General features: G+C 47.6%; 1 protein-coding gene across 1 annotated transcript in view; it reads left to right on the forward strand.

The window, feature by feature from the left end:
- The window catches only part of KLHDC4 (kelch domain containing 4), a 45977-nt gene extending 29570 nt beyond the window's left edge, over positions 1–16407 (forward strand). Inside the window, exons 8-12 of the mRNA XM_065416642.1 lie at positions 3534–3615; positions 6404–6612; positions 7674–8082; positions 14866–14985; positions 15815–16407. Coding sequence (XP_065272714.1) covers positions 3534–3615; positions 6404–6612; positions 7674–8082; positions 14866–14985; positions 15815–15990 — 996 coding nt within the window. The 3' untranslated portion in view covers positions 15991–16407. The remainder of the gene's footprint in view (positions 1–3533; positions 3616–6403; positions 6613–7673; positions 8083–14865; positions 14986–15814) is intronic.
- Positions 16408–16813: the final 406 nt, after the last annotated feature.

Consider the following 16813-nt stretch of genomic DNA (forward strand, 5'->3'; position numbering starts at 1 on the left):
CCAAGAAATATACATCAAGTCAGAAATTTGCTGTGTGGCTTGTTTTTTTTGTTTTTTTTTTTTGTCTCTTAATAAGAGCCGATGTGGACATAAAGAGCTCCTGCTGTTTCCCTCTTTCTCCCAAGACACAGATGTCATTGATGTCTTACAGAGTTTCTGCCCCCAGCATCCCAAAGCTCCTACCTCGCTCAGCTCAAGTTCTGCAGCAGGAATAATGGCTATTGTGTTTGGGTCTGGATGCTTGTTATATATAGAGCACTGCAGGCAACCGGGCACCACCCCAGAAGAGGAGAATACTTCCACTGTAGTGTTTCCATTCAGTGCACCAACAAAATGCGGCACTTCTGGCAAATGATACAATTCCTGGTGTGCTGTCCAAGCGCCAGTGCATGTGGTAGGCAAGAGGTTTGGATGTCAAGTGTACACCTGTATTTCTTGGGAGACTTCTACTGTTGTGCTGAAATTCAAGGTAGGGGACACTAAGGCCTGCTGAATCCAGAGCGTAGTGCATTTTTTGGACAGGAACACCTGGGAGCAACCAATTGCTTCATTCTCACGCAGTTCTATGGGAGCAGGGGATGTAGTAGCAGACAAAACACTTGCTGTTCAGCATCTGGAACCAAGGTCCAAGTGTGTCTTGAGGAGCTGCATGAGTTTGTGGACAGGAGCTCATGCCCCATAACCACCCTGGGTGGGATTTTTCAGATCACGAACTCTGCTCCCATTGATGTCAGTGGTGAAACTCTCACCACTGAGTTGGCCTTGTGCTGAGTGCTTTGAAAATCTCAGCCCACGTGTAAATTGATATTGCCGGCTCTGAAGAGGCCAGGGGCTAGGTTGGGGCTGGAGACTGATCTGCCCCTCGCTGTTGGAACGGAGTGCCTCCCCTGGCCGCTGGGGCGTGGGAAGCTGTGGGAGGTTCAGCCGGCAACTGCTGTGAGACTCTGTAACATATGTGTAACAAAGCTGGATTGCAGTGAGCATCGCTATCTTTCCTTTCACCCTTAGGGACACTAATACTCACCCATAGTTTAAAAGATACAGACCTCGTGTAGAAATCAAGGCACCAGCGCTGTTTCCATTGGAGTCAATGGGAGCTGAATAGTGATCAAAGGCTGTTAGCACTTTTCTGCAGCCCAGGGACTCCTCTGGGCCTCTTTGGTGGGGTAGGATGCCATTTCCAACAAAAGTGGGAGAGGTGGCGAAATCCCAGTGTCCCAACAGCAGTGAGAATTCTCAGGACGGGAGCTAAAACAATGATTCTCTCACCCACATGCAGGGTGTTTTTCCCTAATACTTCAGGGAAGAACAGGGATGCATTGGGCTAAGATATCGCAGTTCAAGCTGTCCTCTTGGTCTAGAGCCCATTGATGTCAATGGAAAGACTTTCTTTCATTTCGGTGGGATTCACATCGGCCCCTTAGAGTCACATTCCGCCTACGGGTACGTGTGAGGCTCCTACTGAATTCAGCGGAAGCTGGTGTGGACAGACCTCAGGGCAGAATTTGGCCCTTTGGTTTTTAAAAACCTTCCTCCATCTTCCTTCAACCAACCTGCCAGAGCTCATCCCACTTCTCCCACCAGCTGCCCTGAATCTCTCCAGAGATCCTTGCAGCCTCCCTGTGCACTCCATCTCCCATTTCAAACCTCAGCTGGAAACGTGTCCTGCCTCCCTTTCCTCTGTCTCTGCCTTTCTCTTTCCTCTCTCCCAATAGTTTAACATTTGACCCTATAACAATAATCATAATATAATATACTACACCTCTACCCCAATATAACGTAACCCCATATAACACAAATTCGGATATAACGCGGTAAAGCAGCGCTCCCGGGGGGGTGGGACTGCGCACTCCGGCAGATCAAAGCAAGTTCAATATAACACGGTTTCACCCATAACACGGTAAGATTTTTTGGCTCCCGAGGACAGCGTTATATCAAGGTAGAGGTGTATTATGAATGTATTATTATTGTTGTAACTGTCTCATTGAACTCATGTACTTACCTGTGTGAGGAACAAATATTTGATACTGGGCTTTTCAGTCTAGCAGAGAAAGGGGTAGCACAATCCAATGGCTGGAAATTGAAGCTAGACCAATTCAGACTGGAAATAAGGTGTAGTTTTTAACAGTGAGGGTAATTAACCATTAGAACAATTTACCAAGGGTTGTGGTGGATTCTCCATCGCTGGCAATTTTAAATCAAGACTGGATGCTTTTCTAAAAGATCTGCTGTAGGAGTTATTTGGGGGAAGTTCTCTTTCCTGTGTTATACACAAAGTCAGAGTATGATCACAATGGTACCTCCTGACTCTCTGAATCTGGGTATGTTTTGTATACAAGATGCTGTACGAGATGGAGTTGTGTTGTGTTCTCTGAGATGGGCCTGAGTCAACATCCGGGATCTGAACACTTCTGAATTTTGCACCAGACCATCCTGGCTTGGGCCCACTTCCCATTGCACTTCCTGGATCCTGTTTGCAGAATGAATCTGTTGCGTGCAGAATGTTGAATGCCACCACTCCTGGGGGGACGAGAAGTGGGAGCTCCAACTGAAGGATGGGTGGCTAATGACATTATTAAGAGACCTCCCACGGTGGCATTGCATTCTGCTACCTTCAAATAACACATGTTGCTATGAGCACCGAAGTACAGGAATTCATAGGATAAGAAACAAAAGTGGGGGAGAGGAATGGCATTTAAAACCATGCATCTAATTACATCTGCTGAGGCATGGTCCTGCTCCCACTGTAGTCGGTGGGAGGTTTGCTGCTGCCTTCAGTAAGACCGGGATTGGGCCCCTTGTTTTATTCTGTTTAGCAGAGAAAGCTCATGCCAAACGCTTACAGTGACAGACGTAGTCAAGGTGCAGAAGGCTGTCCTCACCTCAGTTCCTGTTATAACTGGCCGTGGCCGTGTAGGGGACCTGAGTGATCGTGTGGGAATTGTGGCAACTGACATGGGAGAGCAATAACGGAAGTTCAGGGGAACTTGAACCATAATACTTTCAGCTTCTGCTGTGCCTTCTGATTCAGAATCCCAAAGTACCTTACAAACGCTAGTGAATTTAGGGTCATGACACCCCTGTGCAGTAGGTGTCATCGTCCCAATTTCACAGATGGGGAAACTGAGGCACGGAGCTTGTAACTTGCCTGAGGGTCTCTCAGGAAGTTGGTGGAATATCAGGAATAGATCTTGGGTTTCTTGATGCCACAGTAATGCCCTTCTTTCTCTCTTTATAAAATTTGTCACTACCACTTAAAGCTACTTCCTTCTCATCGTCTCCGTCTTGCATGGCAACTGCCTCCCTGGGAAGAAAGTCATTGAGCAAGTTAGTTAAAGGCTGGGGTGCACAGATACTGGGCCTGATTGGCTACTGCCTTGCCCCTTGTGTTGTCAATTGCAGCTCTGCAAACTGGGTGTAAAGTGCTACTAGTCTGGTGCAGGTGACTGCCAGGTGCAAGGCCGTGGAGAATCAGGTGTGTTGGGCCATTGCAATGTGTTTCATTTTGTGTTTTATCCTTCTCTTCTTTGCAGAGAATTAAGAAAGATGTTGACAAAGGCACCCTGCACACCGACATGTTCCTGCTGAAGGCTGAAGGCGTGGGCAAGGAGGAAGGTGAATTGCCACTCAGCGACTGTAAAAGGGAACAGGGCCGGGTTGTGGTTGATGCTGAGCCACTTTAATATGCCAATCCTCTTTCCCTCTCGATGATGATAAAAAAAGAAAACTACCCAGAACAAATTTCACCAATTATGAAAACTACCACGTCGCTGGATCTGCCTCGATGCTAAGCGGACCAGATGGACCGCTTCCCCAGGACAAGTTGATTTGAATGTCTCTTCTTTCCAGGAGCAGTTAGAGGATTTGTACCAGGATTCTTGCTTTAAAAAAGGAAAATACAAGTTGAATGGGAAGATGAGATGAATTGGGTGACATGTGGGGCGTTTAGGGACAAACCTTTCCCCCATCCATGCATGCAGGCAGCTTTGTAGAGGACAATGGAGGAGGAATTCTTAGGCACCCATGGCTATTCAGCATCTGTTTCTGTGGCCCCAAAGCTGCAGTAGATTTCACAATTGCTGTATCCCCTCTCCGTAAGAGATTGATCCTATGGCATGCCTGCCCTCCCCTATGCCTGCTACCCACATGCCAAGGGCATGGCAGTCCTTGCAGGGATGGGATCTCTGGCACAGAGAGGGTGCGTGATTTTTGTGCAGGTTCCTCCAATGCTGCCCCTCTCCCAGCAGTGGAATCATACTGGGTCACTGATGTTCAGAGACTTGCAGGACCGTAGGAGCAGTACAGGATTTGCTCCTTTAAAGCACCTTGTTGATGGACAGGACAGAAACAGAGTAACTTAGTAAGTGAAATAGCAAAGCAATTGGAGCAGAGGAAGGGTCGAATGATGCTAGTGCAGTTGTGGAAGGGGAATGCAATAGGGTGTGTCATTGCTACTCCTTGCTGCTGTGCCTCTGCGCGCAGCCCAAGCCAATTGCTGATACAGGTTTTGGAGCTGTGATTAGTACTAGCCATGACGTGTATGTAGGGAGAGCGAGCTAGCAGGCCCAGTGGGTTAGGACTAGGGCTGAGTTTGAGATCTGGCTCAGATCTGGGTTTAGGACTGAATCCAAAGTTCTCCAGTGTTCTGTGATGTTCAGATTTGGTTCTGACTCAGCCCCAGGTTGCAATGTTTGCCTCCAGATCTGGCTCTGGATCCAGCCTCCCTCACAGTGGGATAGAGAGGTCCATTGCTCTGGTTCAAGCCTGCCTCTGGTTAGGCCACACTTTAAAGCCATGGAGACCAAAGTGTAAATGCTAGCTCTTGTCCTCATGCTGTTGGGTTTGGTGCTTGCTCTTCTGAGTCTTCATGTGTGCATGCAGTAAAACCCCCGTGCAGTTTTTCCCAGTTGGCATTCTCTGCCCATAGCGAGGCCTAGGCCCAGAGTAGCTGAGGGGAAGGGAAGGACTGTGTTACAAGTTAGAACTGGCGTGCATGTGCTCCCAGGCTCCCCACCTCACAGGCTGCTAGGATTCGGGGCAGCTCGGAGCCTCGGAGAAGTTTTGTTAAGGTCAAAACAAAATGTTTGGATTTTTTTTTCTCAAAACAAAATTTTGGAATGTCCGTTCCCCAGAGCAGAATCTGTACAGCTCTGAAAACCTGGCCCTCGTTTGCTTTCTTGTCAATACAGGATCTGTGTCCTGTGCATACAGGGTGAATGACTCATGTATCTAGTAGGTGTTTCCCATCTCTACCTACTATGATCTTTCCTGTTTAATATCCACTAGCCACTGTTTATATAACCAAATGAGTAAGCTGGATAGGGTTGTCAAGGCTTAATTCTTCCTCCGTGCACCTTTCAGCAATTGTCACCTTGCCGGTCCCAGTATGAACCCTGTTCTCTCCCCAAACACACAGATTAGGCACGGTACTCTTCAGTGACCCACTGCTGGATTCTGTTTTTCATAGATTCATAGATTCTAGGACTGGAAGGGACCTCGAGAGGTCATAGAGTCCAGTCCCCTGCCCGCATGGCAGGACCAAATACTGTTTTGCATGGCTACCAATGCCCACTCAGTCCTATGTAGGTTACAACATATTTGTGTCTTGCATTTCAGAACTGGAATGGAGCTGTTAAAAATTTGGGTTAGAAAGGTTTGGAGGGGGAGGGCTTGGAACGCAGGCTATTTTCCACCCTGGGGTACTGCTTTTAAGTGTCACCTGAAGTCTCTGTTGAGTGAGCCTGGTATTCTTTCCTGGAAGACTAGAGCACTTAAAAGGCAACATAGACCATGTCTGCTGGTAGAAGAGGCCCGGGAAAGGTACCAGAATGCGGCATGCTTCCCAATCATTCCTAGAGACAGCTTTTTTTGTATTCCAGGGCCAATACTCTACTTGCTATGCACTCTGTGGGTAAAGTTTGCATTGCAGCCACTTATGGCATTCTAGGCTGCAAATAAACAGAGGAATTAAGTCTGACCTTGCCAGTGTATTACCTGTGCTATGAACAGAAATATGAGCTCCTCCCTTCGTTAAACACACATGTGCTTCCTCCCGCCCCACTCTGAAAAGCATATCTCGAAGATGGCTTTCTGTATTAAAGAGCAGATGTACAATTTTTATTTGCATACACAATTGCTTTCTAAGGGCAAAGAATGGAAAATGGAACATATGGATTAGCTGGGTGATTAAACTGGCAAATGCAAATCGTTATGATTAACATTATTTAAAGAAATTGTTGAAGATACTGTGAAATATCTAAGGAAACCAAAATGGGTCAGTGAGTTTCTTGCTGATATTGCTATAGAATTGAAGGGCCTTTGAAGTTTTGAAGAAGCCGGAATTTTCAGTCACCCCCTGTGTGAATTGACTTTCTTTGTTTCCTTCTCTTTTTTCCATTACCAGACAAGTGGGTATGGAATCGGCTTAGCCCGTCAGGTGTGAAACCAACTCCCAGGTCTGGCTTCTCTGTGGCAATAGGCCCCAATAACCGATCCCTTCTCTTCGGAGGTGTGCATGACGAAGAAGAGGAAGAGCGCATTGAAGGAGACTTCTTCAGTGATATTTATTTCTATGATATGGGAAAGAACCGCTGGTTTCCTGGACAACTAAAGGTATTGGAAAAATATATACAATAAATCCTCCCTGTTTATCTTAGCCCATGGAATCTGAAGCTTCTCTGATTTATGACTTCGTTATAGTTTTAAATCTAATTCTGTTCAGAGTGTAGCTACAAGTCACAACTTTTTTGCGTAATTTGATACACTGAGGGAGCTATCTCATTATAGAATCCTTGTGGAAACGAAGCACTGGGGCTTTTATCTCAATGTAGCTAGTCAAGGTGAACTCCAGGACATAAGGATATACAGTTGAGCTGGACTAGTTACATTGAGATAAAAACCACAATGGTGGATTTTACCGTGAGATAGATAACCTGATATAAAAACATGCCTCTTTTTGCAGTGAAAACATACCCTTTAGCTGACCGATGAAGGGGGAGATAGAATGTTAAACCTTCAGACATGTCGCCCCAGATTTTTGGCATTACTCCAACTGTTTCAAGGAGTAAACCAGATGCAGATGACCTGACTCAACTTCCTTCCTCCTGACCCCAGTGCTTCTTAGTCTGTTCTGAAAGAGGGAAAACCAGTCACATAACAACAGGCAAAGCTCCAGGAGCAAGTTTGCTTCTGATTTCCTGGCAAACTCTTTCCCAGCCCTTTGGTACAGCACCCTGAAAGACCTGGAGTTCTTCCTGCGAAGGTGCTGTAATTTAGCACTCAGTCACTGTGTTTTGATTTCTCGGAATGGTGGGTCATTGTATTTTGCGCCAACCACAAACTAGTGAGTTCTCTGTGTGTATGTGTGAGTGAGAGTGTGCTGTGTTTCTCCTGCCCCAGCACACACTTTTGTATTAATAGAAGCAACAATTGCACACCCCAGACTTTCCTGTTCTTCACGTCACAGCTAGTAGAGCAGTCACTGTTTGGTTGGAGCATGTGCCCATCTTCTGAGAATTATGGCACCAACAAACCTTAATTGAATCCCCAAATTGCATTTAAGTGCATTGTGTTCACCACTGTATGGCGTGTTATGCTGTACGTAAGTGTTGCTCAGATTCACAGTCGCATACAGTATTCTCTGACAGCTTTTCTAATGTGCTTCCTATCAATAGGGACCTAAATCTGAGAAGAAGAAACGTAGGCGAGGCAAAAAGACTGAGGCAGAGGGTGCCGGGGATGGAGAGGCAGAGGGCCAGCCCCCTCAGGGCCCCGTGGAGATCGTCAAAGAGGTGGTGGCAGAGGATGGGACTGTCATGACGATCAAGCAAGTGGTCTCTGCCCCTGAAGTGGAGCCGGAAAGGTCCGAATCAGAAGACGAAGAAGAGGCCGGTGATGAAGCCTCCGGCGAGCAGGTGGAGCCGTGCCCACGTTCAAATGCTATGCTGGCAGTGAAGCACGGGGTTCTCTATGTCTACGGGGGGATGTTCGAAGTGGGGGACCGCCAGTTCACCCTCAATGACCTCTATAGCATCGACCTCCACAAGATGGAGGAATGGAAGGTCCTGGTGGAGATGGATCCAAGTAAGTTATGGCCGCGGGTTAATCCTTTCCTGTGCATTTCAGGCAGTTAGAATACTCGGCGCTGGCATCCACTGAGTGTGCCCATGCCAGCCCTGCCAGCACCATCTCCAGCAGATACGGCACCTGCACCTCCCAAGAGGGCTCTTGGGCAGGTGCGGTTTTCAGCAGCACCATGAAAAAATGGAGTGGCTTTCTCCATAGCTGAAATTAACCCTTCGAACGCTGGCATTTTTCAGAGAGACCATAGCTTGGGAGGGTACAAATCCATGGGCTCCAAGGTACTTCAGAGTTATCACCATGCTGCATGCTTTGGCTGCTCATGACTTTGTGGTGAGGATAGGGACAGAACTCAGATCCTCCTGCTTTGAAAACACATGCGCTTAAAATGTAAGCTGAAGGAGCATCTCTGTTAGCTGATAGCAATATAAGTCCTTTGGTACACGGGTGTGTAGTTCTGATTCCATCCAGCAGAGGGCAGTGGCTTGCAAACTAGGGTGACCAGATGTCCCGATAAAATCATGACTGTCCCGATATTTAGGTATTTGTCCCGCGTCCCGACCGATTTTTAGCTCTGTCAAACACACGTGTAATTGTGAGCACACGCCAGTTAATTACAATATTTATACCACGGAGTGTAAGTAGTGGTGATAGCCAGGTGACTAACTGCATTTATCTTGCTCCTTTAATCCCACCTACACTCTGCCCTTACTTCATCTCCCCAAAGACACATTCTAAAGTTTTAAACTTCTGAGCAGTTCTCAGATCGCTGCCATCTCCCTCCCACAGAACATTTCTTTCTCAGTCTCCCTCCCAAATATGTGCCGTTTAAGGGTGCCGGACGGGCAAAACTCATTCCTGGACTAGTAGCTAGTTTAAGATCCAATATCCCATGAAGCATCAGAGCAAAAAAAGAAGGGGAATTGTGAATAATCTCCCTGTTCAATATGATATACTCCACTCTGGTAGACAGCAGGGATATCACACCTTCAAACACAGCATTATCATGTGCAAATAATGCTATTTTAGATAATGTTGTAGAGGTTTCTAAACTGTTTTATTTAAAGTTTTTTCTCTCCCCTCGTGGGCTGTACAGCTGGACTTCTGAAACTAGGGAGCTGGTCTTTGGAGGGCTACAAACAATGTCAGTGTTCGAATTCTTGAAATCACTGTAGAAATAGTTCTTCAGTAAAATATTGTGGCATGAACAGAATGCAGGGTGCTTTGTAGTAGATGGGTTCCATTGGCGTGGGTGTGGAATGGCTGTATTGCTCATGAGTGGAGAAGCCCAGAGTAAAACCTTGACCCCATATCTCATCGTTCTGTCTAGAGTACTTATACAGCCCGTTGTATTCATGTAGATGGAATAAATGGTCCTACGGTGTTAACGGAACCTAGTCACTGTCCAACATTAAATAGCCTTCAACAAAGTTCAGGGTTTGCTATACAGAGACTTTAGCCTCCTTAGCACCATGGCAAACACATTGTTACAAATCCTTTTAACCTCTTATTAAAGATACAAAAAGACCGAAAAAGAGTTAAAGCCTTTAAAATGTGAAGTATTCACTAAGGCTTTCATTTTAACAACATCCCTTGTTCCTTTTGCCTTTAGCTGGAGAGAGTTTTAAAAGGAAAAAAAACCCCTTGTCTGACCATCTCTTAGATGGGATCAAAGATGGTAAAAACTGTCCGGTGGGGGAAAAAATAAGTTAGTTGAGAGGAGCTGGAGCTGTTGCTACTGCTGCTATTGCTGTTAAAGTCCGATCCCGTTTCATCCCAGGTGGTGTTTGGGATTCAGCTATAGCCAGAAAAGGTGGTGGCGTCACCTCGGTTCTTCTTTCTGGCCCCGTCTGGTCAGAGCATCTCTCAGGGCTAGGACAAGGAAGGTCCAGGGTCCCAGGAGACAGTGGGGTAGCAGCCATAATGGTGAAGCTCCCTCCAGTAGTCAGTTTTTCTCCCAAAGTCGTCTCCTTCAAGGACCCCAAAGGGAGTGGTGGGTGAAATAGCCAACCCCCCTCATCATTTTGTCCACCAGTTAGGCCTCGTTTCCAAAATACCAATTTTGGTTCACTGATTTCCAGTCTCACACTTCCCTTGTTTACCAGGCATGATCTTAACACAGCCCTTGTGGTCTTTTTGTTTGGACTAGTGCAGTTCTTCTGTCTCCCGTTCATGCCTTTTCCCATCAATGTGTCTCGTTAGATGTCGTTGTGACGTCTTGCGGACTTTCACGTACATTTTACGGTTGAGCTCACAATTAGGGTCAATTTTTAAGCCCAGTTATCACAACAGACCATAATATCCGAGCGCCTCACCGTCTTTTAATAGGTTGATCCGCACAGCACCCGGGAGGCAGAGCAGGACTGCTATCTCCGTTTTACAGGTGGGGTACCAAGGCACAGAGGGTACCCCTCCACAGCGAAAAACCCCCATGGCAGCAAGTCTCCGAACCCAGGTCTACAGACTCCGGCGTCTGGGACTCGCACTATGCTGCTAAAAATAGCTTTTAGATGTTCTGCTTCACGGTTAGAAACCCCTCCCCCTCCCCGGGCTTCAGAGTCCGGAGGTCCAGCCTGAGCCAGAACATCCACAAGTGTATTATTAGCGCTGTAGCATGAGCCCTGTGAGCCGGAGTCTGAAGACCCAGGCAATGGGACTCGCTGCCGTGGGGGTTTTTTTTTGGCTGTGAAGATGTACCCTGAGGGTATGTTCACACTGCAATTACACATCCACTGCTGGCCCATGCCAGCTGACTCAGGCTAAGAGGCTTAGGCTAACGGGCTGTTTAATTGCGGTGTAGCGGCTGCGACTCTCCCATCTCGCAGGGCCCTAAAGCCCAGATTCAAGCCTGAGCCTGAACATCTACACTGCAGTTAAACAGCCCCACAGCCTGAGCCCCACGAGCCTGAGTCAACTGGCACAGGCCAGCAGAGGGTTTTTAACTGCAGCGTAGACATACTCTGGGAGGCTAAGTGATTTGCCCAAGGTCACACAGGAAGTCTGTGGCGGAGCATGGACTGGACCTAAGGTTTCCCAAGTCCTAACTACTACATCATCCTTCCTCTCACTCATTGTGCATTCACGTGCAGTCTCCAAACTAGCCATTTGTCATTCCTGTCTTTGGAGGGAAGTGAATCTTTGCCAGCCAGTGGGGCGAGAGAGGAAATTACATCCTCACTTCATAAATGAAGAAATTAAGTCAGTTGAGGTCAAGTGATTTGCCCAAGTCCACAGTGAAAGTCTGTGGCACAGGTAGGGTTTAGAACTCCCTCTCCTGTGCTCCGGCCACTGTGCTGCGCAACAATCATGATGATGATAGATCAGGTTTGTTTTCTTTCTCCCAGACAGGCAGACTAAAGCAGCTCCGACATAAAATCCTGTTCTCAAAGCCACAGTCTGAGTTCATGCACACGGCATGGATCTCTGCATCCAGTGTCCTGCCTGCATTCAATCTCAACCTAGAGTTCACCTGCACAGCACCTGATACTTTAAGGACAGTCAGAGTTACCATTAGTGCTGGAATAAGGCTAACGGGGGCCAAATCTCACCTAAGCCTACGGTCTTTCAGTAATGGTCTATTTAGGGCAACATGGAAACAGGTGAATCATTGCAGAGCAGATTTCAGGAGGGACCGTATTCTTTACCTTGCTGGCAGCAGGCTCCCTTTACTCACAGCGGCATAGCTTAATCCGGACAAGAACCTTCCCTGGCCTCATGACCTCCAGTCGACTGGCCTTATTTATTGTGGGCTCACAAATTCTTCCCTTAATCCCCTGGTCATAAAGAATGTTTATGGCCTCTCCTAGTGGTACTGCATTGTGCCCTGAGTGTTTTTTGTGTAAAAGTAAGTTTTGCCTGGGGTGAATGCAGGGAGGATAAGGAATTTGGGAAATCTTATGAGCCAAGTCTGCTCGCTTCCTACTGGGAGTGATACTCCGCAGCCAGAAATAAAGGGGCTTCCACTTCACCTGAGCTGTGAGGAGGTGATAAAATCATCAATGGGGTCACTTTGAAGTCAGCAGGAGGGACAAGAATTGAGCACATTTCAGTATACAGATGTGTCAAAACGACCGGCATGAAGCAGGGGATTCCACACATGATTGTGACACCCTCGCCTAGACACTCCCCAGGCTTTCAGAGCTCATTGCCGCTTGCTTTCCCCGCCACTAACCGCGGCGGTTCCTGCACACCGCCAAAGAGATCTGGAGGTCCAGATTTTCAGGAGAGCCTTGCAAGCATGTTGCCTGTTGGTTATTCTCTAGGAGTGGGGCAGTGTCTGGCAGGCAATACTGACTGCGGCTTCTCTGCATGGTGTCGGGAAAGTTAATTCAGGTCTTTCCCCTAATGAATCCACCTACAGCATGTTCACTCCAAGCTTTCACTTAAATCCACCTCAGTACCCACGGCCCTCAGAGAGGCCAGAACCACTGATGCTACCCTGTGCTTCCAGTCAAATCGATTCAGAAATGCCCCTGAGGGTAAAGCTTTAAAAGCCAGGTCCTTGGTTCTCACTTAATATCTTTGGCACGTGATTTTGAGGTGAGTGTAGAGAACAGGTTCTCTGGTAACGCTGTGTCTTCAACCCCCTCCTATTTTCACATCTGTATAACTAGATAATCTGGATGGAATTTCCTTATTCTTCCCCCTACCACTCGCGCTCTCTCTCCTCTCCCTCAGTGGCCTTGTAGTGCAGCCTCATTGCTTCCTGTGTTCGCTCAGTGCCTCTCTGTGCTGCTCTCATGTGGATGAGGACGGGAAATGGGCTGTAGGAGGGAAACTGGGAGCATGGAAGTTGAGCCCTTGAATTCCCATCCCACGTGGCATTGCACAGCATTGTCAGCATTCTCATTTATTATCGGTATAGCAGCCAGCCTGGTTTGAGGTGCATTTGTGAAGGCAAGCCACCTGCCCTGAGGCGCTTACAATCGAATGAGACTGTGGGGCAGGCTCCAACATTGTATTTCTTATTATTTTTTTTTTATTACTTGTATTATGGTAGCACTCAGAACTTCCAACCAGGATCGAGGTCCCATTGTCCTAGGTGCTGTACAGGCATAGTGGAAGACAGTCCATGCTCTGAAGAGCTCACGGATTAAATCTGTGGTTCTGAAACATTTGTACTGGTGACCTCTTTCACAGAGCAAGCTTCTGAGTGTGACTCCCCCCCCCCTTATAAATTAACACCATTATAAATGCTTGAGGCAAAGTGGGGTTTGGGGTGGAGGCTGACAGTTTGCGACGCCCCATGTAACAACCTCGTGACCCCCTGAGGGGTCCCGACCCCTAGTTTGAGAACCCCTGGTTTAAATAGACAAGACAGACAAAGGGTGAGAGGGGAAACTGAGGCACAGATGGATGAAATGGCTTGCCCAAGGTTACACAGCAGACGGCAGAGGTGGGAATTGAACGTAGGTGTCCTGATTCTTGGTCAACCCAGGCTCTGAACCATGCTGTCTTCCATAGTTGTTATCGGCCCTTTCCCCCCCCCCCCCCCCTTCTCTGTTTCATGCATGCGTATAAACTCTAATCAGTACAGTAACTCCTCACTTAAAGTTGTCCCGGTTAATGTTGTTTTGTTAGGTTGCTGATCAATTAGGGAACATGCTTGTTTAAAGTTGCGTAATGCTCCCTTATAACATCGTTTGGCAGCCGCCTGCTTCGTCCACTGCTTGCAGGAAGAGCAGCCCGTTGGAGCTAGCTGGTGGGGGCTTGGAACCAGGGTGGACCACCAGCCCCCCTATCAGCTCCCCACTCTCCTAAGTTCCCTGTGCGGGAGCTGCCCAGCAGGCTATCAGTTGTCGGCAATTCAGCTGTCCCTCCCCCCACTGCCATGTGCTGCTCCTGCCCTCTGCCTTGGAGCAGCTCCCGGGAGCCTCCTGCTTGCTGTGCGGGGGTCGGGGGGAAGAGGGGTGCTAATGTCAGGGTGTTCCCCCCCCCGCTCCTGCACCCTGCTTACCCCATATCCATAGAGCGAGCGGGGGGGGGCGGGGGTTGACACACGACAGGGCTCAGGATGGAGGGAGCTTGCTGGCAGCAGCTACTGTCTCAACTTGCTGATCTACTTAAAAAGGCAATGTACTTAGAGTGGGGTCAGAGTACTTAAAGGGGCAATGCATATCTCTCTCTCTCTCACACACACACACACACACACACACACACACACACACACACACAGTGTGTGTCTCTATCTCTGTCTGGCATGCTGTCTCCCCTCCCTCCATTCCTGCTGCCTTGTAGAGTGTGAGGCTACATTAACAACAATGGGTTAACCCTTGAGGGCTCAGCCGAGTGCTAGTTCATCATTTAGCAGTAAGGCATTCCCTGGGAAATAGCCCACCCTCTGACTTCACCACCTCAACCAAGCTTCACAATCATCATCGCTGTGTACCAGTATTAAATTGTTTGTTTAAAACTTATAGTGTGTGTGTGTGTGTGTGTGTGTGTGTGTGTGTGTAATCTTTTGTCTGGTGGAAAAAAATTTCCCTGGAACCTAACCCCCCCTATTTACATTAATTCTTATGGGGAAATTGGATTCGCTTAACATCATTTCACTTAAAGTCGCCTTTCTCAGGAACATAACTACAGTGTTAAGCGAGGAGTTACTGAAGTTCAGAACTTGGTGTCTCATGGTGGCTGAACTGCAGGGTGGCTACGTGACGACTGTTCAGCTCAGAAAGACGGGACACCTGTCTGACTGTCTCATTCTCCCAGTAACAATTCCAGCCACCCCAAGAGGGTTTATTGTGTTTTGTTTATTCATTGTATATGTTTGTTTTACTGTTGAAGAAACTCCAGAATGGCTGGAAGAGTCCGAGTCCGATGAGGAGGGGGATGATGTGGAAGGTGCAGAGGGAGGTGGTGATGATGATGAGGAGGGCTCTGATGAAGAGAGTGAAGATGATGAAGGTAATTATGCTAAAAGGAATGAGAAGAACACATGGATTGGTAGTTGTTTGGGGTGTGTTTTGCCCCACATCTGCAATTTTGGCTGCCTTGCTCCAGTTTGTGATGTTCTAGAGCTTTCAGCCTTGTCTCTGGTTTTATGAAGTGGCTTCAGAATTTGAAACTGCTGTGCTTTATTAGCAACCCAAGCCACCTTTTAATGACAGCTTGAGCCCACTGGGATTTTCCAGCAATAAGATGCTACAGGGAATTTAGGAACAGGTAATGGCTCAGCGCTTTTCACCTTCAGGATACGTTTACAAGTGTCAGTCCTCACTAAACCGTCGGGGGGGGTGGGGTGTCATGGGTCAGCAATCTGCTGGCTTTGCTGTCCTGTGCTCAGACCACTACTTCTCACCTCTATCTCAGAAAGAGATGCAGAGAGTTTTGCAGGTCAGGGTTGAGGTTCATTGACACAGCTACGCGTAGGCTCAGAATGGGGATATTGGGTGGGGAGAGGGCATTTTCAGATAGTATGTTTGCACTGCACATATGTCTGTTTGCCTTTCCAACCAGGGCTACTAGTCCTTTCATTTAAAAAGGCAAAAATCCAGCGGCAAGTTGAGCTTTCCAAAAGAAATCCTATTTCCATAGTACACTCTGTTCCATGTTTGCCTGTGTCCTGGGGAGAAAAACCATTTCCCCTAGCTATCGATAGTCTTTAAACTGTCGCATTAAAATATGTTCGCTGCAGCGTCCTCTCAACCGGCCCGGCACATGGGCAAGCAGATTGCTTTCATCAGCTGTTTGTGACCTCTCTCTTCCTTTCTGTTTCCCTCCTGTCTTGTGCTAGAAGAGGAGCGGCACCCATCTGTTCAGCTTGATGAGAAATACACAGACTATCTGCCCAGGACTGAGCAATACTGGATTAAACTAGCCCGCCACAATATGGGCCCTGATGCAAAGGAGAAGAAGGTGGCGAAATTGGCACATGCGATGGCAAAGACTTTTTATGAAGGTTCGGTCTAGATGCATGTGCTGCTGAGAATGAGCAGTGTGGGTGCAGACACCTCACTGGGACAACGGCCAATTGAACCAGCCATCTAAACCTGATGTACCTCTTATCCGGTATGTACTGTAGGTTCCAAAGGCCCCAGGCTGATACGCACTAATGTCTCGGGCAGTCCAAGGCTGGCGTGCCTCTCTGCTCACAGTGTATTTCTGCCATTATCACCCTGTAAACAGGATTGCTGGCCGGGAATGTGTCCTGCTGAAATTTGAATACACATTGTAAATTTGTTGACAGCTGTTTAAGTTGGCTGAAGACAGACTGCTTAACAAAATCAGAACATCACTTGAGGTTCCTAGCCCCAAATGTCCTTCATCTGGCCAGGGGCTGGGTATGATTTTTTTCTAAGTGCTTTCATAATAAAGTTGTTTGGTTGAGTCATTTTGTTTTTTCCTTAATTAACCCTCCTAACTTTTAATTCCTTTGCTCTTGTCTTGCAAAATCAATTTTGGGGGCCCCCCTTTGCATCCACCAGAATCCCCTTAATCACCCCACTGATACCATTGGTTTTTCTTACTGGCAAAACAGTCTATAGATCCATTTAAGGTTCAAATGCAAAGCAGTTCCATTTAGGACCCCCGCAAGTTCACTCCTCTTCAGATTTAACGAAGATCTCTTTCCTAGTGCGGGTCTGTTGTCCCCAAGTGCTCGGACAACGGGAAGTGGAAAGCCTCCTGATGGCCAGACGGCTTCGTCACTAATAGTCCTGTTTCTGTACTGGGTTGGCCGTTCTCTTGGTGTCGACAAGAGCTGACCAGGTGGATGGAGGACGGAGGTGTGACA

This window comes from Emys orbicularis, chromosome 14 (genome assembly GCF_028017835.1).
Source record: "Emys orbicularis isolate rEmyOrb1 chromosome 14, rEmyOrb1.hap1, whole genome shotgun sequence".
Lineage (NCBI taxonomy): Eukaryota > Metazoa > Chordata > Testudines > Emydidae > Emys > Emys orbicularis.